The sequence below is a fragment of the Stenella coeruleoalba genome (genome assembly GCF_951394435.1).
Source record: "Stenella coeruleoalba genome assembly, chromosome: X".
Lineage (NCBI taxonomy): Eukaryota > Metazoa > Chordata > Mammalia > Artiodactyla > Delphinidae > Stenella > Stenella coeruleoalba.
In genome coordinates this window covers 37,263,468-37,289,166 of record NC_137152.1, presented here as the reverse complement: position 1 = coordinate 37,289,166, position 25,699 = coordinate 37,263,468, and the positions used below count along the sequence as shown (strand labels likewise).

The window sequence follows — 25,699 nt, the reverse complement described above, 5'->3', positions numbered from 1 at the left end:
ATCACTGTTAGTAATCTTACACAGGAAGTTATTGTTATGAGAGTTTCATGTGTTTTGACCCCCCCCAAATACCCAATGAATGAATGCACCCATTAATCATCCTCCAACCCTAGCACAGACCTCGGAAGGATTCTGGGTAGGGACTGTGAGACCCATTTTTCAGGGAGAAGTACTGAAGGTTGGGTGAGGGTAGGGCCAGCCCCCAGGCTACCCATGGAGCTGGACCCCATGCCACACCCCCTCAGCATTGGTCCCAGGGTGCTCCCACCAGGTCGTCTGACATAGGTTTGTTCCCAGACACTACACAGGGACACTGCCTGCTGAGTGGTAGTTCTTTATTGCATTGTCTTGGAGAAAGAAAGGCGGGAGTGGGAATGGGGGTGAACACTGTGCAGGCTTCAGCTTCTGCTGGGGGCAGGATTCAGGCCATCCGGGGCCGCAAGGACTGCCAGGTGCACAACCCTGGCTCCCGGGGCAGGCAGGCAAGGTGGCGGCTCTGGAAGCCCTTGTCAGAGCCTGTGAGGAGCTGGTCCGTCCACAAGCAATGAGTGTCACTCTGCAGTTTGCAGGGGATGGATGAACAGGGAAACACCTGGAGGAGGGGAGGGAGACACATCTCTGAGGGCTTCTCCTCCTGCCCCTACCTCCCCTCCAGAGGATAACTTTCTGCTCCTCAGATTTTAACTTGGAGCTGCTGGGGAGACCTGGTGTCACCCCACCTGGGTACAGACTCAAGAACACTCCCTCCCATTGTGGGGAACAGTCATTGGGCTTGAGGAGGTGACAGCAATCCAGGGAAATGATCAGCTTCCCGGAATGGTGTTGCGGGAACAGTCAGGCAGGTCTCCTGGGGACCTGTCCCATTGGATAGGGAACAGCTGGCAGTAGCAGGGAACAATCGGTGGGCAGGAAACTTAAGCATAAGGAGACGTGGGGCTCAGAGATAGTCACTGGGGTCAGAGGACATTCAGGGCCATCAGGGAGCAGTCTTGGAACAGAGTGGCCGAGCAGTCACAAGGGGGAGTCAGAGGGACAGGAAGCAGCCAGAAAGTCCAGGAAACAGCGGATTCCCAGGTATCAGACACAGGGCAAAGGAACAAGCAGAATGTCCAGGGGAACAGTCTCAGATTTGAGGGAACAGCAAGAGAGATCAAGGACATCCCTAGGGTTTGGGAAGCAGCCATAGGGACAAGGAATAGTCAGAGGGAACCAAAAACAAGCCGTGGTTTGGGGAAGACCCCAAGGACTGCTCTCCAGGCGGCGGGCAATGTCCAGGGACTCACTGTGCATTCCTTACAGCCAGCAGCATAGGTCTTGGTGAAGCCCCGGCGCTGAGCGGAGCTCAGACTGTTCCAAGGAGCCACGAAACTGCACGTGGTGATGTACAGGTTCCCGTTCAACAGTTGTCCTGCGTGGGTGGGGGCGGGGGGGTCAACAGGCAGATTCTGATTGGCTGGGCCAGGGACAGAGTGGCGCCAGATTGGTGTCCCAGGACCACAGACCCCGCTGGACAAAGCCCCAGCCTTCTGATAGGCTGAAATTGGGGCGGTCCCCATTTCAACTGGGACCATTCCCACAGAGCCTCCCCTCCCTCTTGCAGTTGCCAGGCAGCAGCGGAGGAGTGGCGTGGCACAGGGCGATGGGGCGGGGCCTCACCGGCTATGAGAAACTCCTCACTGCGGTTCTGGGACCTGTGGGAGTATCCGCAGACGCTCTCTGTGGCGGCGGTGTAGATGAACCGGATGTCAGAGGCATCCCCCAAGGCGTTGAACCCTTTGAACATCTGTCAATGGATGAGGGGAAGAATCTTTTACTGACATAATCCTCCCACTCCACATTCTTCCCTGAAGTCGTATAGCACTCTGATATCACAGCTAATTTCCTCGCCAAACCAGTGGCCAAAGGCTTTTATTTTGACAGGGAGGAAGATTTTAGGAACTGCTGGGGGAAGGGGCAGGAGGGATACCTTGGTCATCTTGATCTCGTAACGCTGGTATGAGGTGGTCTGGTTGACTTCTGCAGTCCCCACAAACTTGGCCCTGATGACTGCAGGAGAACAGGGGAAAAAAACGAGTAAAAGGGACTGCATGAGCCAATAAGAATAATCACAATGATAATACTAGCAAAGCACATACTTAAATAGGGATTGCTGAATGCCGGACAGCACCCTAGTGACTTATGCATTTGTTAATTGCTTCATCTGTATGTTGGTGCCTACTGTTAGCCAAGCACTGCTTCAAGCCTTTTTTCACATATTCATCATGTGTTCGTTCACTCAACAAATATTTTGGAGTGCCTGCTCTGTGCCAGGCACTGTTCTTGGTGTCAGGGACATAACAGTGAACAAAACACAGAAATCCGTTCCTTGTGGAGCTCACATTCTAGCCAGGAGAAGAGAGACTAAACACAAGCAAAATAATTAAGTATATAGGAAGTTAGATGGTATTGTGATGGGGAACTTCAGAGCTGGGTGAGGGGATCAGGAGTAGTAGGGGACAGGGGCTCAAGTTTTGAACAGGGTGGTCAGGGAAGGCCACCCTGAGAGGGTGACATTTGGATATCCCCATGTGGATACCTGGGGGGACGGGTATACCAGGCAGAGGAAGTAGACAGTACAAAGGCCCTGAGGTGGGATTGGGCCTTGAGTAATCAAGAAAGTGTGGGGGTGGCAGAGCGGCTAAAGCAGAGTCAGTGTGGGGCTGAGTGGAATTGTTCTAGAGGTAGGCACCATTGTGAACCCCACTGGACTGAGAGGGAAACCGAAGCCCAGAGTGTGTGGGTAGGGCGGATACACTCACCGAGGTCGGAGTTGCAGAAGGCCATCTGTGGGTGGGGTGGGACGCAGGTACAGGCTCGGCTGGGGGCTGTCAGCCACAGCAGCAACAGGATGCCAGAGGCCAGGGGTGCAAAGGGGGCCATGGTGCGTTCTGTGGGGGTGGGGAGGAGGGTTCAGAGGGCCCCCAGCTCAGCCGATCCATGTACCTGGGCAGGCCTCCCACCCCATTCTACCCACACACACACCGGGTTGGGGAGTTTGGGGATTTTAAGGGGCTTGGGGATTTGAGAGCCCAGGGGAGTCTAGGGGGGTAGGGAGTCAGGAGAGTTTAGGAGTTGTGGAGTTTGAGGGATTTAGGGGACTAGGTGAGTGGGGGAGTTATGGGGCTTTAGCGTTTGGGGAATAAGGGGGCTGGGGAGTTTGAGAATTTAAGAGTGTTGAAGAAGTCGGAAAGTGGGGGGCTGAGGAATTTGGGCTTTGGGGAGCTGGAGGAGTTTTCGGGGAGGCTGGGAGTTTGGGGGTTGCGCATATTGAGAGGTGGAAGAGGTGGGGGAGTTGAGGGAAGTTGAGGAATTTGGAGGAGGTTGGGGATTTAAGGAGTTGACGGAGTTTGGGGGCTTAAGGGAGTGGGAGTGTCTGAGGGATTTGGGTTCAGAGGAAGCTTTGAGTTTAGAGATTTGGGAGGCTGGGGGAGTTTAGGGAGCATCAGGGGTTTGGGTTGCTGGGGGACAGGGAGGGAATTTAGAGGAGTTGGCAGCTTGGGAGGCATCTGATGTTAGGGGCTCATGGCTTTCGGGGAGCTGAGGATGGATGTCAAGGGTTCAAAGGAATTTGGAGTGTCGGGATTGGGGGAGCAGTTCCAGGCCCCCACCCTCTTCCCCTGGACCAGCCTAGGCTCCCAGTACCCGCTGGCCAGGCTGAGCAGCCGAGTATCATCAGGCAGGAAAGCTCCAGCCCAGTTCCAGGCCCTGCGGGCCGCCCAAGCCCCTGCCTACCTCTGGTGTAGCCTCTCTGGGCGCTGGGTCTTCGGCGATGGCGGCAGGGCCGGAGCAGCGGAGGATAAATATCCAAGCGAGGGGCGGGGTGGCAGCTGGTAGGAAACCACAGGCCTCCAGGCTTCCTGGATGCATTACTCATCCGCCCACCATCCGTGGAGGCCAAGGGGCGGGCCCTGGGCTGCCGAAAAGGAGATGCACCCTCCTCCTCTCCCTCCCCCTGAGCCTCGCCCTGACCATCCCCCTCCCCCATCTCCACGTCAGGCACCAGTCCCTCCAGGCGGTCTCACGGAGGGCTTACAGGCCGGATTCCACCCAGTGCAATTCCCTAAAGACTCCAAAATCTATCCGATCACCCACATTCCCGAAAATCCCCATGGCTAAAGCCCAAATTAGTTCATTCCTTCAATAAGAATTTCTTGTGCACCTACTGTTTTGGGGGGGGGCGGTGAGCGGCAGAGCAAACAAGTAGAAGCAGTGAAGGGAGATAGGGCAGGTGAATGGAGGAAGGATACAAGGTGGGGAAACTGAGGCACAGAGAGGTTAAGTGATTTATCCAAGGTCACAGTTAATAAGTGGCAGAACTGGGATTGGAATTCAGGAGGCCTGGATGGAGCCAGAGCCTGGGTCTTACCCCTTCTCAAAAAAAAAAACAAAACACAGGCAAATAGTCCGCATTTATATAGCACCAAGTACCGGGCGGCACTCGGCATAATTTATCTCACTTAAAGCTTACGATAAGCCTCTGAGATGGTTATCGGTATTATTCCCATTTCCCAGATGAGGCATAGAGGAATTGAAGAACTTTCCCAGGACCACAGGGCATGGCTGGGATTTGAACCTAGGCTAACTGGCACCAGGATCTTAACCCAGGCTGGGCACAGTCCTGGCAAGCCGGGAGGTTGCTGGTGAATGAATGGGCATTGGGGTGGGGGAGTTGAATGGTGGTGAAAGAGGCCAGTGAGTCAGTAGAAAACTGATCCCCTCCCATCCTGCCCTGCCCCTTCCCCACCAACCCTCCCACGCCCCTGGTGGGGGTCAGCCGTGAGGCAATCTCTGTCCACCAGCTTCCAGATGCTGCCTGAATCTTCCCTGGGGTCCTGGGAAAGGGCTCTGAGGGCCGATTAACATCCTTGGTTAGGTCAGGGAGGACAGGCCAATAATAATAATGATGACGGTAGTGATGATAGGAGCCACTTATGGAGCGCTTACTGTGTACTGTGCCCTGAAGCCTTTGTGTAGTTCTCTCATCCAATCCCCATTACCCCCTTGCTAATTAAGCTTGATTAACTCAGAGTGGTGAGCACAACCATCACCACCAACACTACCACCACAACAGAAACTACCGCCAGCACTATGAAGTGCTTACTATTACTATGCATCAAACACAGCTCTAAAATCTTTGGAAGTACTTTATCTGTCAGTCAATCCCGATTACCTCCTTGTTAATTAATATTGGCTAACCTAGGGATATTAAACCAATAATAATAATAGTACCCAACACCTTTTGAGGATGGAGGCTTCCTGTGTGCCAGATACTGTGCTAAGCATTTTGCCCAAAATAACTAATGTGTTCCTCACAACATCTGTGAGTTAGAGACTGTTCATGTTCTCATTATACCAATGAGGAAAATGAGATACACAAAGGGGTCAAGTGATCTGCCCAGGAAGGAGAGTGAAGAAGTGACTCTTTGGGGGGGCGGGCAGGACCAGGTAAGGGGGAAGAGAAGTAAACCAGGAATCTGGAGAAGCTGATTGTGAAAGTGGGGAATGAGAGTGAATGAGACGGGGGCTAAGTTGGTGGTGGGTGCAAAGGGGAAGTCCTGCTGCAGCATCATGACTTTGAAACCTGAGTCAGCACAGAGTTTTGCCCACTGTCTACATGTGAGGGGTTATGTGGACCCGGGTTATTGTGCAGGTTTTGAAACTGGTGGGGTTTCATGGATGGGTGTCCGGCTGTATGGCCACCTGGCGAGCTGGATGGGTTTGGGGGGCGTGGGGTCCAGCTGGGTGTGCACAGCAGACACCTGGCAGTCCCCACACACACCAAGTGCTTGGGCCTGATTGTACCCTTTATACAGATCAGGAAACTGAGGCCCAGAGAGGGTTAAGTGACCTGCCTGGGGTTGAACATGGCCTTAGGAAGAGGAGAGGCCAAGATTCAAACCTCGGGTTGGCCAGGGGATCCCAGTATTCAGAGCTCACTGCATGCACACATGTGTGGGCACACGCATACACATATACACAGTGTTGTGTTCAGGCTCAGGTCCAGAGAAAACAAGGAAGGTTTGTGAAAAGAGCCTAAAAACCTTGGGGCGGGGGGCGGTGTGCATGTGTGCTTGCACACAGTTTCCTGCTGTGTCTCTGCCTCTGAGGGTTGCGTGTGTGCCTTTAGGTGGTGTGTGCCCCTCTGTGGTGTGTGTGTGTGTGTGTACTTGAGTGTACCTGAGCCCAGTATGGTTTTTTTGTTAGTGTTTTTTTTTTTAATTGTATTATTTATTTATTATTTTTCGCTGCATTGGGTCTTCGCTGCTGCGCGTGGGCTTTCTCTAGTTGCAGAGAGCGGGGGCTACACTTCGTTGCGGTGCATGGGGCTTCTCATTGTGGTAGCTTCTCTTGTTGCGGAGCATGGGCTCTAGGCGCACGGGCTTCAGTAGTTGTGGACGCAGGCTCAGTAGTTGTGGCACACGGGCTCAGTAGTTGTGGCACGTGGGCTCAGTAGTTGTGGCACACGGGACTTAGTTGCTCCGCGGCAATGTGGGATCTTCCCGGAACAGGGCTTGAACCCGTGTCCCCTGCATTGGCAGGCGGATGACTAACCACTGTGGCACCGGGGAAGTCCCAAACCCAGTATGTTTTGTGCTGCTTCTGGAGTTGTGCCTGCCCATGTAAAACAGGTCTGGGTTGCGAATGGAATTGAGGATGTGCTGTCACCTCTGTGAGCTGTGTGTGTGCCTGTGTTACGTCACCTGCCATTTCAGCCTGGTTTCCCTGGAATGCTAATCAGAGCATCCCGGTAACAACTCAGTGCCTCTCAGCGCCCCATCCTGACGCCAGTCATTTGGGAAATGAGGAGGGTGGGGGGGCGTGCAGAGGAAGGGTGAGTCCTGAAGGCCAGTTGGTCACCCTGACCCTGCGGGCTTCCTGTGCCTGTCGGGAACTGGGAACCGCCCCCGCCCCCAGCAGCCCCTCTGGGGATGCCATCCTCTACCCTGTCACCCCTGTCCGCACAGAGGAGGGAGGGTGAAGCCCTGCATGTTCATCCGTGTATGGTGGCGCTGGGGTCGGCCAACTAGGCCCCCTCTACTCCACCCAGGGTTGGGGGAGACGAGGTATCCCCATGCCTGAATGTGAGTGTGTGTGCATGTACACACCCCGGGGTGTTGTCCATGTAATTAGGAGGCTGTGGGTGTCTCTGGTCGTGTGCACGCCTCTCCATCTGTATATATGGCAAGGCACGTTTTTTGTGTGTGCGTCCCTACGTACACTTTGCGTGTGCCCAGGAGTATGAGTCTCTGTGTTGTGGGTCTCGGTGGTTTTGTGAATACCTAGAAGTGTGAATACCTGGAAGTGTGTATACCTGTCCATGTGCTGTGGGTCCTTCTGTTTGTTGTGTGTATGCCTAGGAGCATTGCATGTGTATCTGTCAGTGCTGAATATGTGCCCATTTCTGTTGTGTGTGCCTGTCAGAGTTGTGTGTGCCTCTGCATTCTGTGGTTATGCCTCTGAGGGTTGTTCGTCTCTGTGTTGCATGGATAACCTTCGTGTTGTGTGTCCCTCTGTTACGTGGATTTGGGTGAGAGGAGGAGGGCTGTGTGTATGTCTCTGCCCAAAAGTGTTGATTGCGCGTCTACGAGTGTTGAGTGTGTGCTGCTGGGCTGGATGGCTGGCTGTGAGGGTCTCTGTGCAGCCAAACAGCAAGGCATGCTCCGGAACCGGTGTCGGTGGTGGATCTTTCCATCGCGTGGGTCTCAGCATGTGTGGGAAGCTCTGGGTTTGGCTGTGTAGATCTGAGTTCTGAGGGTTTGTGTGTCTCTGCGTTGTGTATGTGTGTGGAGGAGACACACACAAGGCCTGGCTGAGGGGTCCAGTTGCTACATGCTCGCCACTACACCCCCACGCACGCACATGCACACTCACTTCTCTGTCATCCATTCACTGTAAAAACAAACTTTCCCTTTTCTGGAAAAGTCCCCCACCCCTATCCCACGCCTCTTCCCAGGAAAGCAGAGGCGGGAAGTCTGGGACTTGTGGGTGGTGGAGGGAGGGATAGGCAGGCAGGGCTCTGGGTTCAATTCTGGGCTCCGGGGTATTGTGTGACCCCCAGCTGGTGGCTGGCTGTCTCTGACCCACCTCTTCTGGGAAAATCGCTCTCAGTGTGGCTCCCACTGGATGGGCTCCCCTCAGCACCACCCCCAGCCATGGCTGTCAGCCCTCCTGCCCTGACCATGCTCTCCCTTTCCACCCTACCAGCTCAGCAGCACAACGTACCCTGTGGTTGTGAAGATGGGGCACGCACACTCTGGGATGGGTAAGGTAAGTCCTCGGGTGGGCTTTGTATGTGCGTGCTTGTAAATGATGCATGTTCCTGGCATCGTGCGGATATAAGTACAGGCATACCTCGTTTTATAGCACTTCGCTTTATTGCGCTTCACAGATACTACATTTTTTTTTTTTTTTTTTTGCTGTACGCGGGCCTCTCACTGCTGTGGCCTCTCCCGGTGCGGAGCACAGGCTCTGGATGCGCAGGCCCAGCGGCCATGGCTCACGGGCCCAGCCACTCCACGGCATGTGGGATCTTCCCGGACCGGGACACGAACCCGTGTCCCCTGCATCGGCAGGCAGACTCTCAACCACTGCGCCACCAGGGAAGCCTGATACTACATTTTTTTTTTTACAAATTGAAGGTTCGTGACAACCCTGCGTTGTCAGATGATGGTTAGCATCTTTTAGCAATAAAGTATTTTTAAATTAAGGTATGTACATTGTTTTTCTTAGACACTTAGATGTATTGCACACTTAACAGATTACAGTATAAACATAACTTTTATACGCACTGGGAAACCAAAAAATTTGTGTGACTTGCTTTATTGTGACCTTCGCTTTATTGCGGTGGTCTGGAACTGAACCCACAGTATCTCCGAGAAGGTAGGCCTGTTAGAAGTATATTGTGTATTCAGTGCACACAATAATTCTGTATAATTGTGTGTCCTTTATCTATTTGTATTTTTCCTCATATTCTTACATTTTGGTGGCCCAATTTTCTATCATGTGTTCAGCCAGTTTTGTGTGTCCTGTTATTTTGTTAGTGTATCCAGCACTGTGTCTGTATATTAGGCAGGCCTCTGTGTTGAACACACACTACATCATCTTTTATATTCAAGGGTCTTGGGGTCCTGTATGCTGTCCATCCGATTTTGTCTGTATGTCCATAGAAAGAAGACTTGTAATTTGTATGTTTGAGTGTGTCCATGCTTCTGTATGTTTATATATTGTGTGTACAATTGATTTTGTATGGGTGCCCACATGCATATACTGTATATACACACAATTTTTCCCACAGCTTTATTGAGATATAATTCACATACCATACAACTTAACCATTTAAAGTAAACAAGTCTAAAAATCGGGTTTTGTGTGTTCACAGAGTTGTAGACACCCAATTTGGTGTCTGTGTGTACATGTAAAAACCAGGAGACCCAGAATTAATGCATGCTTGAGTGCCTTGGGGTGTCCACCGAATTTCTGTGCACTCACCTCACCTGTGTCATTTGCCCTAAGGCACCCCAACTGCCGCCCCCTCCTGACCGGGCCCTGCTCCCCACCCCACTCCCACAGGTCAAGGTGGACAACCAGCACGACTTCCAGGACATCGCAAGTGTCGTGGCACTGACCAAGACATATGCCACTGCCGAGCCCTTCATTGATGCCAAATACGATGTGCGTGTCCAGAAGATTGGGCAGAACTACAAGGCCTACATGTGCGTAAGGAGACCAAGGCCTGGGTAGGGGTCCCCTGCCCTGCCTTGTGCAGCCCAGGCCCCCCAAGCCTCTCTCCTGTCTCCTCTTACTCTCCAGGAGGACGTCAGTGTCAGGAAACTGGAAGACCAACACCGGCTCTGCGATGCTTGAGCAGATTGCCATGTCTGACAGGTGGGCGGCCTGAACTCGGGGGTGGGGGGTAGAAGTGTGGCCGCCCAGACCAGGCACTGACGGGCTGCCTTGCCTTGTGTCTTGGCAGGTACAAGCTGTGGGTGGACACGTGCTCAGAGATCTTTGGGGGACTGGACATCTGCGCAGTGGAAGCACTGCATGGCAAGGACGGAAGGGATCACATCATTGAGGTAGGAGCACCCCAGAATTTTGTGGGGGCACAGAGGGGGGAGCAGGTGCAGGGCAGCAACACTGTGAAGCACGCCAGGGCCTAGAAAGCCCTCAGCGAATGGCAAAATGTAAAACTGTAAAGTGCCTTGTGAACCAGGACATCCCTGGCAAATGGCAAAATACTTACTAAATTCTAAACTGCTCTGTGAACTTGGACATCTTTAGTGAAGGACAAAACACTTGTTAAGGTATAATGTCCTCTGTGAACTGAGACACTCTGGTGAATGACCAAGCACTTAGTAATCTTTAAAGTGTTCTGTGAATTTGAACTTGGCCAACAGCAAAGTACTTTGTAAGCTATAAAGAACTTTATAGAGAGTGGCGGTTGATACTAAAGCATTCTGTAAACTGTAAAGTACCTTAGGAAGGTACTGCTTGGTGAACAGCAAAGTACTTTATAAAATTATTTTAAAGAGGAGCTCTGTAAACTGGGAAATCCTCGTTATTGAAGCAAAGCGCTTTCAAAATTCTAAAGCTCTTTATAAGCAGCAGTGTCCCCGGTAAACAGTAAAGCAATTTGCAAACTGTAAAATACCTTAAAACTTCTGAGTGCATGGTAAATGGTAGCACTTTATACATGGTAAAGCATCTTGTAAACAGTGGTGCCCTTTGCAAAGCACTTTCCAAAGTCTAAACACACCATATATGTAACAGTCCTTTGTAAAGGGCAAGGAGCTTTGTAAACTGTAAAGTACCATGTAAACCACAGAGTTCTTTGTAAAACACAGAGCACCTAGCAAACTATAAAGCAGGGATTGGCAAACGTTTTCTGTCGAGGCCAGACGGTGCATATTTTAGGCTTTGTGGGCCATACAGTCTCTACTGCAGCTCCTCAATCTGCAAGAGCAGCCACAGACAATATGGCAAGAAAGTAAGGGTGGCTGTGTTCCCATGAAACTTGGTTTATGGACAATGAAATTTAAATTTCATATAATTTTCACGTCATGAAATCTTTTGATTTTTTTTTTCAATCATTAAAAAATGTAAAACCCATCCTTAGCTCCAGGGCCTGGGGCTGCACAGAAACAGGTGCTGGGCCGGATTTGGCCGGTAGGCCTTCATTAGCTCACCCCTGCTAGTTATGTCCTAAGCTGTAAGGTATCTTGTAAAAGACAAGCCTTCCCCACACTGCGTAATAGGTGCTTCTCATACTGAAGCTGGTTTCCTGGGCAGCCGCCAGTCATACCTTTTCCCAACTTACAGCACTTCGTCATCGTCACCCTCCCGTGCACTTCCTGCTTCTCTCCTCACTGGATCCCTTCTCCTCCCCCAGGTGGTGGGCTCCTCCATGCCGCTCATCGGTGACCACCAGGATGAAGACAAGCAACTCATCGTAGAGCTTGTGGTCAACAAGATGGCCCAGGTCCTGCCCCGGCAGCGGCAGCGGGATGCCTCTCCCGGCAGGGGCTCCCACAGCCAGGTCAGGCCCCTGGCTCTGGCCCTTGGAGGCTAGTGGTGGGCAGGCCAGCCCTTGGTCATACTGTGTCACAGAGCTGATAATCAGAAGGCTAAGGGCATCGCCATGACGCACCCGTGTCGCAGCAGTTACCAACTATTTTAAAAAATGATAAATAGCTGCTACCATGACTTCCCTGAGTGCCTCCTGACCCCTCCCCTGGGAATGAGTCCCGCACCCCACAACCTGCCATCCCCTCAGCTCAGCCACAAATGCGGCAACACCCAGCACACAGGGAACCCATGTCATTCTGATTGGCTGATGCTCCACCGGCTGGTAACTATTTTTAACCTCTCCTGCTCCACTCCTCTGCCGCAGACTCCGTCCCCAGGGGCCCTGCCCTTGGGCCGCCAGACCTCCCAGCAGCCCGCGGGGCCCCCAGCTCAGCAACGACCCCCGCCACAGGGTAAGTGAGGGGCCAGCTTCCTCGGCCCCGACCCCGCCGGCAGCCCCCCACCTCTCACTTGCTTGCTCTCACGTGTGCACTTTCTCTCTGTCCCTCAGGCGGCCCTCCACAGCCGGGCCCAGGCCCCCAACGCCAGGGACCCCCGTTGCAGCAGCGCCCGACCCCGCAGGGCCAACAGCACCTTTCGGGCCTTGGACCCCCAGCTGGCAGCCCCCTGCCCCAGCGCCTTCCGAGTCCCACATCAGCGCCCCAGCAGCCTGCGTCCCAGGCCACACCGCTGCCCCAGGGTCAAGGCCGCCAATCCCGGCCAGTGGCGGGAGGCCCCGGGGCACCTCCAGCAGCCCGTCCACCCGCCTCCCCCTCTCCCCAGCGCCAGGCAGGCCCCCCACAGGCTACTCGTCAGACATCGGCCTCTGGTCAGGCTCCGCCAAAGGCCTCAGGGGCTCCACCGGGTGGTCAGCAGCGCCAGGGCCCACCCCAGAAGCCCCCAGGCCCTGCCGGCCCCACACGCCAGGCCAGCCAGGCGGGTCCCATGCCCCGCACTGGGCCACCCACCACGCAGCAGCCGCGACCCAGTGCCTCCGGCCCTGCTGGACGTCCCACCAAGCCACAACTGGCCCAGAAACCCAGCCAGGATGTGCCACCACCTGCCACTGCCGCTGCCGGGGGACCCCCACACCCCCAGCTCAAGTAAGGGGACCCCACAGCAGCCCTCGCCTTGCTGCTCACAGAATGCGCTCCTGCACCTGGAGGGCAGCCCCAGCTCCCAGGCTCCTCAGACCCAGGTCCTGTACACGGCTCCTGAGAGCTCTCTCTCCAGTTCCAGTCTGGGCCAGACCCCTCCCAGTTCACAGAGGCTCCTGCCCTCCATCCCAGAGAAACCCCCTCTGAAGTGCAGAATCCTCCCAGTAGGCCCTGGGAAAGACCCCCAGCCCAGCTCCTCTCGGCCCACCCCAGGCGCCTTGCTGACCCTCCTTCAGTACTTCCCTGCCAAACCCATCCTCCTTGTGCCCCACCTGATTCCCCCCAGCCGAACCCACAAACTCCTCCCGGCCCAATCCACAGTCCTCCTATGTTACTTCACTCTTCCCAGTCGTCCTCATGCTTTTCCTACAGTCTAGGCTCCCTTCTAGCCCATCTCAGTCTCCTCCCAAATCACACCATCCTCTCTGCCTCTTCTGGTCCATTCCAGACCTCCTCTCTTAGCTCAGAAGTCTGTCCTGCCCCACCCAACTGCTCCCCCTTAGATTTGCCCCTTCCAGCCTGTCCTTGGTCCAAGCACCACCACCCCCTTTTCTGGACTCCTCACCCTTACACTGGAAACCTCCCTGCCCATCGTCACCTTTATATCAAACTCCTCCCAATCTAGGCTAGAATTATAAGAGAAGATTCAGCCCAGAACTCTTCCCATCAATCCCAGGCTTCTTCACCTTGGATCCAAGTCCTCCCAGCCTGGCCCAGGGCTCCTCCATTCGTCCTGAGAATCCCTCCAGGGTCCAGGCCCGTGCTGGGGGGTGGGAGGGTCACAGGCACAGCCCCAGGACCAGAGGGGCAGGGCTGGGGCCGGGCCTGGGGTAACGTTGTGTTTCTCTCCCCCTCCTCCCTTCCTCTCCCCCCTTCCTCCCACGCCTCCACCTTGTTTCTCTCTAGCAAATCCCAGTCTCTGACCAATGCCTTCAACCTTCCAGAGCCAGCCCCGCCCAGGCCCAGCCTTAGCCAGGACGAGGTGAAAGCTGAGACCATCCGCAGCCTGAGGAAGTCTTTCGCCAGCCTCTTCTCCGACTGACACCCCACCCTGAGAGCCCCCAAATCCCTGGGCAACCCCTGTCTGGGCCCTGAATCTATTTCTCACTTTTGGAATCTCATCCCTTGAGAAGCCCTCTCCTGGATCGCCAAGATCCCTCTTCTCACTCCTCAGAATGCCCAAGTCCCTGGGGAAACCTCACTCCCGGTCCTAAATCCAGTTCTCATGTTCAGAATTCCCAAGTCCTTTCAAAAACTGAGACCTACTTCTCAGTTCTAGAACCTCCAAATCCCTGAAGACCTCCACTCCTGGTGCCCTCAGAGTGCATTTTCCTTTCTGGAAGCTCTCCCAAACACCAGGCAACCCCTCCCGGAGCCCTGAAATTCCTGGAAAACCCCACTCCTGGTACCAGAGCTCTCAAGCACACCTTGTTCCCCATCAAAATTTCCCAGATCCTTAAGAAACCCCTACCTTTGAGACCCTTTCTATGGATCTCCCATCTCTGGAGATCCACCTCTTCACCTGCCCCCACCCAGCTCCCCAAGGATTTCCCTTCACCCCCCCCAACCAACCCCACTCAACACACTGGGAGCTCCTCCCACTGCTAGGACCCCTCAGTTCCCCAGGGACCCCTGCCCCACTCTCCTGCCTCTGACAGCTGTCTTAAATATGCAAACTCCACCCATCCTCCCAGAATCCTTTGCACACAGGCCAGCGGTCCCCCACTTCCCCACCTTTGCAGTGATGTCTGTGTCTGTGACTGACGTGGCCTCCTCTCGTGCCGTGCTTGGCATATGTGGTCCTCGTTCATCGTGCCGCCTGTGGTGATGCGTGCAGTGGCGCTGTTTGTGTGGTCCGCACCTCCCCCCAACCTCCAACCCTTGCCTGGACTCACCCTCACCCCTCAGCGGCTCTGAACCCCATGAGAAGAGTCGGGAAGAAAAATAAACAAGCAAAGGCCCAGCAGAATTCTGTGCTTCTTGGTGAAGAAAGAGGGGAGTCCTTGAATGGTGGGAGACAGAGGGGACCCCCCAAATCCACATGGGGTGCTGGGGACCCCAAAATCCAGTGGAAGGCACATCAGGCACAAATTCCAGAGAGGTTCTGAGTGGAATCCCTGCCACAAATCCCAGCCGTTGGAGATGGAGGAGCTCCCGAATTTAGAAGTATCGCCAAAGCCAAGAGGAAACCGAATTATGGAGGAGGCAGGGGTCTCGGTCTTCGAGGGTCCCCCAATTCCAGAGGAACTTGAAAAGTACATGGGCACCCCCTCATCTCCCAGGGCAGGGATGGGGGATCCTGAGGCAGTAACGGGGCAGAGACAGACATTGATTGGTTGGTGGGCAGGGCTCCTTGGCGTGGCAGGTTGAGATTGGCTCCCTGGTGGCTGGGGGTGGGACCTAAGGCACAAGGCGGGCTGCGCTGAGTAGGCAGGCAGGCAACTCATCAGCCTGGGTACGGTGCAAGGAGGGTTCGGAGGCACTCCGCTCAATCTTGGGGAGTGACCGCTGCAGCAGCTCAATCGTGGCCAGGATCTGGGGGCAGGGGCGGGTGAGGAAGGGTGTCCAGATCCGCGTGGGCACCCCGACACCCCCAGACCCCAGCCTAATGGGGAAGCACACACTCACACACATTGTACACCTCGGAGCCTTGAACACAACACAGTTCACATTCACACCTCAGAGTCCTTCTCCTCAGAGGCTCCCTCCCCAGGGTGTCCAGCCCTCCTCCTCGGCCCACCTGGGGGAAGAGGGGCCGCTCCTCCCGCTGGAACTTGAGGCAGTCAGACAGCAGGCGCCTCATGGCCTTGGGGCAGTTGCTGGAGATTTTGCTGAGGTCCGGGGATAGATAGCCACGGCCCACCATAAAGATAATCTGGGAGGGGAGACAGGAATGGGGTGATCTGGGGGTCTGGGCTGGGAAGCCCAGGGAATTCTGGGTCTTGAGGGACCTGGAGGGCTCCTTTTAGGAGAACTGGGGTATTCTGGGTATTGGGGCCCAGGAGATTGTGGGTATCTTGTGGATCTAAAGATTCTGGGTCTCTGAGGACTTAGAAGGATTCTTTGCTTACAAAACAGAAGGATTTAAGCTTGGGGGAAGTCAAGGACTGTAGGTGTCCGGGGCCCAGATGATTATGGGTCCACAGGTTTCTAGGGGGCTTAGGGGCCTAGAAAGTACTGAGTCTGGGGGAAACATGAAGTTCTGCGTCTGGAGGAAGCTAAAGGATTCTAGCTCTCAGTAGTCTGTATTTCTGTAGAGGTCTGGGGCCTACAGGACTATGGGTCCACGTGGTCTGTACGACTGTGAGTGCTCAAGACCCAAAGACTATTGGTACGTGAAGCCTACAGGATCCTGGGTTTCTGAGGGTCTGGGAGATCCCAGGCCTTGAACCTGGAGAAATGTCTGGGGCCTAGAGTACTGTGGATGCAAGGGCCCTGAAGTCTGACAGATACCTAAGGCCTGAATGGTTGTAGGTATCTGTGAGGATTCCAGAAGTACAAAGGGATTGTTTCTGGGAGAAATGGGATTCTGGGCTTTGGGGACTTTGGAGTGTTTGAGTAACCAGGCCAGAGGACTGTGTGTGTCTAGGGATCCAGAGGGCTTCTGGGCTTTTGGGGGCCTAGGGGGATTCTGGGTATAAGGGATTCAGGAGATTCTGGACTTTGAGGACCCAGAGGAGTAGATGTGGGTGAAGGAGGGAATTCTGGGTACGGAAGACCCAGAGGAATCTGGGAATCCTCAGCTCAGAAAACTTGGGGTTTCTGGGGGAAGTGTGGTGTTCTTGGTCTATGCAAAGGTGGAGATCTGAGGTTTGGAGGCTGAAGGGATCCCTTGGCCTGGGAGATAGCAGGTGTAAGGCATGGGGCTCACCTGGTCACGGCTGCCAATGTGGCTGTAAGGCAGCGAGCCGGTCATGAGCTCGTAGAGCACAACCCCATAGGCGTAGACATCCGACTGGAAGCTGTAGGGGTTCGGGTCCTGCATACGGATCACCTCAGCTGCCTTCAGTAGGCCGGACCGGGCAGGAGGAATGTGGAGGTCAGCAAATGACTGGCCCATAGGCCCAGGGCCCACCAGCCACACTGGGTGTAACTCAGAGCCACCCACACGGGGTGAAGCATGAGCAGTCCAGACACCCACACCTCGGCGCGCAGGCATCCCCGGCCCCACTCGGCCTCCCACATCCTAGCCCAGCAGCCCATGTCCCTATATGCCCCCAGTCCAGCCTGGCCCAACTCACCATCCATAGCACAGAGCCCGAGGGCTGCTCCAAAGGCTGGGCGCCACTCCACCGCGTCTTCACTGTGGCCAGGCCGAAGTCCCCGATCTTCACCGTGAGCCCCTCGTGTAGGAAGATGTCCGCCAGGGTCAAGGGCCACTACAGGGACTCCCAATAGCCAGGCTTCTCGCCCTGACTGGGAGGCTCTCGTTGACACCTCCACGCCAGTCATGCCTCTAACCCTGACCAGAAGCCCCGCAATGTCACACAAACTAGCCACAACCTTGACTTGGGTGGGGAGCTCCAATGAATGCCCCCTACACTTGGCCCTCCTGTGACTCCTGACTAGGAAGCTCCTCTAATGGCACCCACACTCACCATGCCTGTGACACTGGTCAGGAGCTCCCCCTAACACCCTCCACAGCTGCCGCTCCTCAGACCCTGACCAGAGTCCCAAAGAACAGCACCTGAACCAGTCAAAACCCTGACTCCTGACCAAGAGACTCCCATTGAAGGCCCCTCACCAGCCACAGCTCTGGCACCTGGCAAAGGGAAATGCCACATGTGCCCCTCCCTGTTTGCCCCCAGAAAGCCTCCCACAAGAGCCATCCCTCTAAGCTCTCATCCTGTTTGATGCCCCCCACCCAAGCCCAGCCCTCAGAGAGGGACATGTAGATACTGTTAGACTTGAGATCTCGGTGGATGATGTTCTTGGCATGGAGGTAGCTGTTGGGGTACAAGCAGGTGTCAGACTGTCTGGGGGCTACCTCATCTCCCCACCCCCAGATCCCCCAGCCCCCTCCCTAGTCCCTGGGCCAGGACGCTCACTCCATGCCCTGGGCAGTCTGCCGGGCCACATCAATGAGCTGGACCATGTCGAAGCGTGTGTCGGCCACGTGCAGGTGGTGGTAGAGACTGGAGCCCTCGCACCACTGTGTGATGATAGCAAATCCCGGCCGGGTCATGAAGCCCATGAACAGCAAGATGTTGACGTGACGTGTCTTCCTGCAGGCAGGGCAGAAGGTATCAGGGCAGGGAGGGTAAACAGCAACTTCCTGAGCATTGGGAATGGCGCTGTTCACTGCTGCCTTCTGCCATCATTCCCACCCTGGCTTTCAGGAGGCTCAGGGCCAGACTATGGCCAGATTCAATGAAGTTGTGAGACATGTTTGCTGGGCTATGATTCCACGCTGGGCGCTTATGTCCTGGGCTTCCTCATCCATGTCTCCCAACAAAAGCAGGAGGGAGAGATTACCCCTCACCCTCTACTGACCAGGAGTGTCTTAATCATCAATACCTGCCATACCTCTGACCAGGACCATGACCTGAGCCTGTGACCATTTGAGATGAGAAATGGTCATCAGTGATATATCAACATAATATTGATAAATGCTGGGTAAAAATATCAGTGATGTGTGACTATATCCTGTTAACCATGAGAGGCTTAGAGGTAAAGAGCTTGGGATTTGGACTCAAATTAGATCCTAAGTTCCAATCCAGGCTTCCCTGGGTACTCACTGTACAATCTCAGGGAAGACACTTAACTTCTCTGTGCCTCATTTTCCTCAACTGAAAAACTGTGATAATTCTGTGAGGTACCTGACAGGGGTGTTGGGAGGAATATGTGAGTAAATAACCTGTAAGGTGCTTATTAGAACAGCTGAACACAAGCAAGCACCCTGAAAATATCACTGTCCTTGCTGTTATCACTACTGGGTACCTAGGTTACCTGACAGAAACTCTGTCCTGTATGAATGGAGCCACCCTCATTTAGAAGAAAACTTTCATTCCTTATAGAAGTATTAACTGCAGTTACGATGGTAACTTACACGCAAAGAACATCAACAACGCTCTGCAATTTTGCTCACAGCGCGTTAGTATTCTTCACAGCAGTTAGGTTATAGTTTCAATACGAACACAACGCAAATTCACAGCCCACTCCAATCATTGCCATTTCATAGAGAGGAGCAGAGACTGAAAATTTCCTTACTGTGGCATCCATTATGAGGATGAGTATTAAAATAGCACAAGGAATTATGATAACGTCAACTCTGCAACATAATTGTGCCCACTTGTCAGAGGGGAAAGCCCACACTGGCAACCCCAGGAGTGGTAGGAACTAGGGTAGCAAAAAGGGAGCGCCAGGGTTTCTTAGCACAAATGAGTTAATATAGTATGAATGATATATTAGGTAGAGCAACCACAATCATTAATCAAACAATGATTAAATTATGGTTCTGATTATAGTTCTAATACTGTTCTTTAAAGTACAGTATTGTTATAATTAATAACAAGAAGGCAACACAATAAACATATACTAATGATGCAGAACAAGCAGACGAGAGGCAAGGATGCCAGGCTGCCTGGTGATGCAGTTAACTCACATTATGCTATTGATGTAAGTACCACAGTAACACTGGTGATACCCATTTCACAGCAGACAACTGAAAAGACCCACATTTTGGAGGCAGAGCCATTAATTAATATCAGTATTTACACAAACACAAACACCAATGTGACTAGAGGTCCTCCAAACATACCCCTTCCCAGAGGGGAAAGGGGCTTCTCTGATAGAGAAGAAACTTACCATTATGGTTATAACACCACACAAACACAGGGGATGTGCAGGAAATGCCTTCAGTACGGCCTTTACCCAGAGAGGCACCAAGGCGGTGCCCACCGCCCCTGCCCCCATCCCTGCGCGCGAGCAATCTCACCTGAGCACCTGCATCTCGTTCTTGAAGGCCTGGGCCTGCTCAGCTGTGGGTTGGGCCACCTTGAGCACCTTCACGGCCACATCGCCGTGCCACCGCCCACGAAACACGGTCCCAAACGAGCCCGTCCCGATCCTCTTCAGCAGCTGCACCTCACTGGGTGGCACCTCCCAGTAATAGCCCGAGTCCCGGTACCCCAGATTCTTCTGCGGGCCACAAGGGCGGCATCTCAGGGGCCTGCCCACACCCCTCATCACTCGGCCTGCAGTGCCCCCACCAAAGGTGCCCCCTGGAGCTCACCACTTTCTTCTTGTCATCGGCCAAGGACTTCCGCTCCCGCTGCTCTGACGGGGACTTGGAATGTGGGGACTTCCTCCCCGAGGACATGCTGGCTGGGCTGGGGCTCCCCCGGGGGGTTCCATCGCCACCACCTCTATTCCCGGCAGCTGCAGTTGCGGAGAGGATGTGAGTGGAGCCGGGTGGGGTGGGGTGGGGGACTCAGGGTGCAGGTAGCGGGGGGCTCACCGTCAGTGTTGAAACTCTGGGCAGGGAGCTGGAAGAAGAGGGCTGGGCGTCAGAGAGAGGACATGGAAGACAACAGGAATGGCCCTCCCCTCTGCCCGGTGCTCCCCTGTGACCTCCCGCCTCGACACCAACCTGGATGAGGCCGGAGTCCATGGGGGCCGTGGTGCTGACCATGTGGACGTTGGGGGTGGATGTGGAGCGGATGCGCTGGAGGGGGGCGTTGGCCGGGGCAGGGAAGGGGAAGTGCTTGGGGTCGCGGTGCTGGGTGCAGGAGCTGGCAGGGGAAAGGTTGTGAAATCACTGTCGAGTGAATGAGAAAACCAGTAGAGCTGCCACCACCGCCCACACCCCGCCCCGTCCTAAGTGTGTGTTTAGCTCACACAGAGTAAACGTCCACTGTCATTACTATTATGCATTTGTTCAAGAAGCATTGACTGAGTGCCTGCCATGTGCCAGATACCACTCTAGGTAGTGGAAATAAAACTGTGGACGAAACAAATAAAGGTTCTACACGCATGCTGATTTGAACTGTACTAAAATTTTTAGATTAAAAAAAACCCAAAGAAACAAAAAACAAATAAAGTTTCTTGCCCTCATGGGGCTGACTGCAGCAGGAAAAAAGAGAAATAAAAAACAAAGAATATTTAATATGTCCAATGGTGACAGGTGCAATAAAGCAAAAACTAAAGCAACATAAGGAGACAGGAAGTGTCCCTGGTGATGTCAGGAAAGGCTTCTCTGAGCAAGTGACATTTGAGCAAAGACTTAAAGGAAGGACAGCAAGCCATGCAGATAGTGGGGGAAGAGCAATATATAATATTGTATAACTATATGTACTATTCAAATATATTATGTATTATATAACATACAGTATGTTATCTATATTAAAATTACAATGCTTTACACATATTATAATAATGTTATATGTTATACATACACATCTGTTATACATGATATATACTAAATATATTATAATGTTACAAAAATATTTCTTAATGGTCCCTTCACTATCCTGAAATGCTATTTATAGATAATTTATTCACATATACCCATAATTAAAAATAATATAATGCTCTAACTTTACTATTTCATACATTACATAAAAATGTTTGATGTTCTACATTATATGAAAATATTATCAACATAACACATAATACAATAGCATAAATATATCATATAAATATTGACATTATAAAATATAGATATATAAAATGCATATCATATGAACATGATATATTAGAGCAATAATATATTTCAACATTGAAATTGAAAGGGAATTTACGATAAAATAATATGTATTTCAAAGTGGACAGGCTTGAGCATGGTTATAATGGAAGAATTAACTAAGTAGTTAGATGCATATATATATAGATATATATTATAATTAATAAGAACTTATCTTATACCAGATCTTGTTCTAAGCATTGGACATGTCTTAACTCATTTAATCCTCACCAGAACCCTATGTGGTCATTATCTGCTCTTTACAGATGAGAAAACTAAGGCCCAGAGAGATTAGGGGAATCACCCAAGGCCCCAGAGCTCCATGCCCTTACTCACACTTGTAGGTGCTAAATAAATGTTCATGGAGTAAACAAATGAATTAAGTATGGCTTGTACTCTACAGAGGCCTCCAGATCTTTTTCTTCTGACAGCAGCCCTTCAGCTAAGGCGTTCCCTACCTGGGACCCTGAGGGGTGAGTGGCTCATTCAGGGGGCGGTTCGAGGGAGCCTCATGCTGTCTGGAGCCTCCGGACAAATCCTGGACACTGTGGTAGAACCTTGAGGGCATTCAGGGTGTAAAGCAAGGGAACATGGGTCAGCTGTCTGTAAGAGCCTTGTGGCTGGGCCTCTGTCCTCCCCATCCCCCTGCCCACCCCAGGCCAGGCTCACTGTCGGCGGTTGGTACTCATGTCAACACAGACTGTGGGGACCTTGGAGGAACAATGCTGGTGGAACTTGTATCCACAGGTTTGGCAGCGGAAGCCATGGAACAGAAACTTAAGGCAGAAGTCACAAAAGACCAGGCTGAAGAATGTCTTCCGTACCTGCTGTCACAGAGTAGAGAAGATTGAGGCCTGGTCAGGGACCCTCCCGCCACACCCACGGTCTGCCCCCAGTTTCTACCCTGCACTCACAAAATTGTGCATGGTCAGGGGGACGTCTTCGAGGACCTCCACAATGAGCTCCTCGCCATCCAGGGGTGCAATGGCTGTGTCCCAGGCGGTGACTGTCTTTCGACTGCAGAAGGCATGGAAGGGAGTGAGTGGGAGGGTGGATGGGGCCATGGGGAAGAAGGGAACCCCCCAAAAGTCCCTCCAAGCTTGCCATCCATGCAATAATAGATGGCATGTTTCATTCTCAGTACAGCAACTCTAGGAACTAGTACTATCCTTGTCCCCATTTTACATATGGGGAAACTGAGGCTCAGGGGGATGAAATGACTTGTCCAGAGCCACAAGGGATTGTAAGTGGCAGGACAGTGCGAAGAGTCCATGCTCTTAGCCACAAGACGAGGAGCAAATGAGACTGAAGAAACAACTAAATCTTAGAAGTCCTGAGCAAGCCCCCAACAAAGCAGCTGGTGAGGCACTGAAATAACAAATAAAAAGCAATGCGTGAATTGAATACAAAAAAGTTAAGGAACTCTAAAACAGAGGAATAAATGGAAGGTCAGCGAGGCCCACACAGCAGACAGAGAACAAGGAAACAGAGGAAGGAGAGGGCTGACAAATTGATAAAACAGTGAAAGATGAAACAGATGAATTCCGGGAGGACATGACGGAGCACGGTGAGGATTTGGGGTGCAAGAAGAAAATGAGCTGCTGACCTTACAGGCCAATAAACTAATGAAGTAATGAGACAAAAGCTGGATGCACTCACGGAGTCACCGAATGAAGGGAAGACTAACGGAGACTGCACAGCAGAGTGGAGAGTCCCATGACTCTGAGGAGGGGCTGGAAGGCTGCGCGCCCAGTTGGAGGTGGCAGTGCCACACTTACCCCTTGATGAGCCGGTAGACCACACAGCAATCCTGATTGAGTCCCCGCACCTTGAGGGCCTTGTCTAATGAGTCGTAAACACTCATGCCATCCCGGACAGTCACCTGTGTGTGTGTAGATGTGAGGAGTCAGCTCTCAGTGGAGTCCCCAGCTGACTCTCCCAGCCCTTGTCACCTTTCTGATCCAAGATTTACAACCGGGTCCATGCCTACCCCTTGCCAGTTTTGCTCCCGTCAGACTCACCACCGTGCGTTGCTTGTTGGGCAGGTACACTTTGACGGTGCCCACCGCCCGGGATGGCTCGGCCCCGTTGGCAGGGGGGCCCCGTGGTGGCTCCATGGAGCCTAGGACTTTGTCAAGACGGGCTAAGGTGGGGCTGGGCAGGTGCCATGGGGCTCCTAGAAGACAGAGGTAAAATTCAGAGGTCCCATAATGATGGTCTGGAAGCAAAGTGGCAGAGGACAAAAATTCAATCTCCCAGCTCCACGTCACCCCTTGTAGCCTAATTTCCACACAGCCCAAGGGATCCAGTTCCTCCTCTGCTCAGCCGCTCCTGTTGTCTGTCTCACACTTAAGTGCCAAGGTCTCGGATTCACTGCGTAGGGCGGGGTGGGGTGGGGGGTAGGACATAGTGAGAGGTACACACACTGTCCCGGAGGGCACAGGAGCACGTAAGTCTCCGTGCTAGGGACTAACGGGGAAGTCAGCACGCACTGCACTGGGGCCTGTCAGGTACGTAATGGACATGAACAGGCTGCCCTGGCTTTCTAATGGAGAAGGGGGTTCAGATGCTGTGGTGTGGGGTGAGTCACAGATAGGGTGATGGGGAACTAACAGAGGATCATCAGATACTGCCCTTAGTTTGAGGGAAATGGGAATTGCACCAAACAGTGTTCGTAAGGGCACTGTGGGCATCCCAAAGCCCTGAACTGTAATGATGGTAGGTTCATGGATACTGTGTTAGGTGGCTAATGGGAGTCACCAGACTATGATGGGGAGTTCATAGAGGCTCAGCAGACACTACGCTGCGGGGAGATGTAACAGGGGTCACTAGGGACTGTAATGGGTAGAAGAGTGGATAATGGGTGTCACCAGACACTGTCATGGGGGAAAGGAGGGTAATGGAGCATCACCAGACATGGTTGAGGTGAGATAAATGGGGGTAAGGCGCGGGTGGGGCGGAGGGCGCTCCAAAATTCTCCCTGACAACTAATGAAAGGGTCGCAGTTATATTACTGGTGATAATGGAAGGAGGTTGGGGAGGGTTAAAGAGGAGGAATGGGGGAATCCTCAAACATTCTCCTAGTGAGCTAGACATTGATCCAGAATAAGGAAAGCGAGAAGTGAGCTTCATCTTCACGCATTCCCCGTTGTCGGTAAGCAAGGGTCATCAGATACCTTAAGGAGGTTAAGAGGGACTGCACATGACAAGACACCACAACCCAAGCCCCATTCGGCCTGACCCCGCCCACCGAGGGCCTTCCAGCTCTGCGCAGGCGCGCTGCCACACGCGACGGGCGAAACCATCCCCCGCAGCCTTGCACCCCTATTCCAGTCTACCCCCCCCCCGCGTTGTCGAAGATGGTCTCACCCCGGGTCAAACCACTCCTCCGGTTCCGGGCGGGGGGCATCGGGGCCCAGGCGCAGCCATCCTGGAGCTGAGCTTTCGGTCCCGGCTCCCTACCCGAGCCCAGCAGTCTCTCCAGAAACCTAACCCTGCCGGGCCTGCCCTCACCTGTCACGCCGCTACAGCCGCCGCCGCCTCCATCTTGGGCCTGTCTTCTTGTTTCCTTACAGAGTCCGCCTCCACCGCCCCTCGGGCTTTGGCTATTGGCTCCGGAGGACTCAGCCCTCCATTCTTATTGGATTAGGGTCACGCCTGTCAAGGCAGGACCGGCGGAATGTGGGTCGTGTTCCGCATTAGGAGGGGCTGCCTGAAACGTCAGGGTCCAGGGCAAATTCGCACGTCCTGACTCGCGCAGGCGCAGTCGGGAGGAGACCAGCGTTCCATGGGCTTTAACCCCAATCGTGCCGTAGTGGAATCAAGCAGGGTGGTTTTTTTTGTTTTTTTTTTTTTTTGGTCACCTGGGGCTGACTTTAGGGATCCCCGAATTTGGGCGGAGGATCCTTAAGCGTCCTTTTTGCTCCAGTGTGACCCAGCGCCCTAAGTACCCATTTGGGATTTTCCTATGTCTCAGTTTTACCGTCTTTGAAATGGGTTAGAATCAGACCAAATATCTGCAAAGTTTTCCAATTCTAAGAGACTGTAGTCATAGCCCTTGATAACAGCGAGTCTCTAGTGTGGCCGTGGCTGTGGCTCTAGGAGTAGCGGCCTGCTGTTTGGGGAGGCTTCCTTTAGGAATGGAGTTGATAAGGATTTTGAAAGACTAATAGTAGAAGGTCAGGGGAAATTGTGGACCTGGAGTAGGGCATAACTCAGGGAAGAGGGTGGAAGTATCGTAGGGTAGACACAAAGT

General features: G+C 53.2%; 3 protein-coding genes across 4 annotated transcripts in view; 1 reads left to right on the top strand and 2 right to left on the bottom strand.

Moving 5' to 3' along the window:
- SYN1 (synapsin I) overlaps positions 1-14,658 on the top strand; it is a 43,681-nt gene extending 29,023 nt beyond the window's left edge. Inside the window, exons 6-13 of one of the 2 annotated variants that reach the window (XM_079910769.1) lie at positions 8,245-8,307; positions 9,610-9,752; positions 9,850-9,924; positions 10,013-10,115; positions 11,429-11,575; positions 11,930-12,017; positions 12,116-12,707; positions 13,706-14,658. In XM_079910769.1, the coding sequence (XP_079766895.1) occupies positions 8,245-8,307; positions 9,610-9,752; positions 9,850-9,924; positions 10,013-10,115; positions 11,429-11,575; positions 11,930-12,017; positions 12,116-12,707; positions 13,706-13,733 (1,239 nt within the window). In that variant the 3' untranslated portion in view covers positions 13,734-14,658. Of the gene's footprint in view, positions 1-8,244; positions 8,308-9,609; positions 9,753-9,849; positions 9,925-10,012; positions 10,116-11,428; positions 11,576-11,929; positions 12,018-12,115; positions 12,708-13,667 lie in introns of both variants that reach the window. The other variant, XM_079910770.1, reaches the window with a different exon arrangement.
- On the bottom strand, positions 322-3,911 carry TIMP1 (TIMP metallopeptidase inhibitor 1). Its single transcript, XM_079910271.1, has 6 exons — positions 3,772-3,911; positions 2,799-2,927; positions 1,967-2,046; positions 1,657-1,783; positions 1,284-1,408; positions 322-592 (listed from the first exon to the last, which is right to left on the bottom strand). The coding sequence occupies exons 2-6, from the start codon at positions 2,917-2,919 to the stop codon at positions 422-424; spliced, it is 624 nt and encodes a 207-aa protein (XP_079766397.1). The 5' UTR covers positions 2,920-2,927; positions 3,772-3,911; the 3' UTR covers positions 322-421.
- A 61-nt stretch (positions 14,659-14,719) lies between the features above and the next one.
- ARAF (A-Raf proto-oncogene, serine/threonine kinase) lies at positions 14,720-25,066 on the bottom strand. The gene is made up of 16 exons (XM_079910772.1): positions 24,958-25,066; positions 23,466-23,620; positions 23,223-23,326; positions 22,359-22,461; positions 22,114-22,268; positions 21,903-22,001; positions 20,353-20,494; positions 20,221-20,248; positions 19,996-20,141; positions 19,699-19,901; positions 17,810-17,986; positions 17,661-17,707; positions 17,003-17,121; positions 16,633-16,764; positions 15,502-15,636; positions 14,720-15,296 (listed from the first exon to the last, which is right to left on the bottom strand). The coding sequence occupies exons 2-16, from the start codon at positions 23,559-23,561 to the stop codon at positions 15,162-15,164; spliced, it is 1,821 nt and encodes a 606-aa protein (XP_079766898.1). The 5' UTR covers positions 23,562-23,620; positions 24,958-25,066; the 3' UTR covers positions 14,720-15,161.
- Positions 25,067-25,699: the final 633 nt, after the last annotated feature.

What these genes read in the sequence shown, in the direction of transcription:
- TIMP1 (XM_079910271.1), bottom strand. Translation starts at nt 2,919, where the DNA reads ATGGCCCCCTTTGCACCCCTGGCCTCTGGCATCCTGTTGCTGCTGTGG. An exon ending in CTTCTGCAACTCCGACCTCG is followed by an intron (nt 2,047 to 2,798) that starts GTGAGTGTATCC and finishes GTTCTCCTGCAG; the next exon opens with TCATCAGGGCCAAGTTTGTG. An exon ending in TGAGGAGTTTCTCATAGCCG is followed by an intron (nt 1,409 to 1,656) that starts GTGAGGCCCCGC and finishes CCACCCACGCAG; the next exon opens with GACAACTGTTGAACGGGAAC.
- ARAF (XM_079910772.1), bottom strand. Translation starts at nt 23,561, where the DNA reads ATGGAGCCACCACGGGGCCCCCCTGCCAACGGGGCCGAGCCATCCCGG. An exon ending in CCAACAAGCAACGCACGGTG is followed by an intron (nt 23,327 to 23,465) that starts GTGAGTCTGACG and finishes ACACACACACAG; the next exon opens with GTGACTGTCCGGGATGGCAT. An exon ending in CCGAGATCTCAAGTCTAACA is followed by an intron (nt 17,122 to 17,660) that starts GTATCTACATGT and finishes TGACCCTGGCGG; the next exon opens with ACATCTTCCTACACGAGGGG.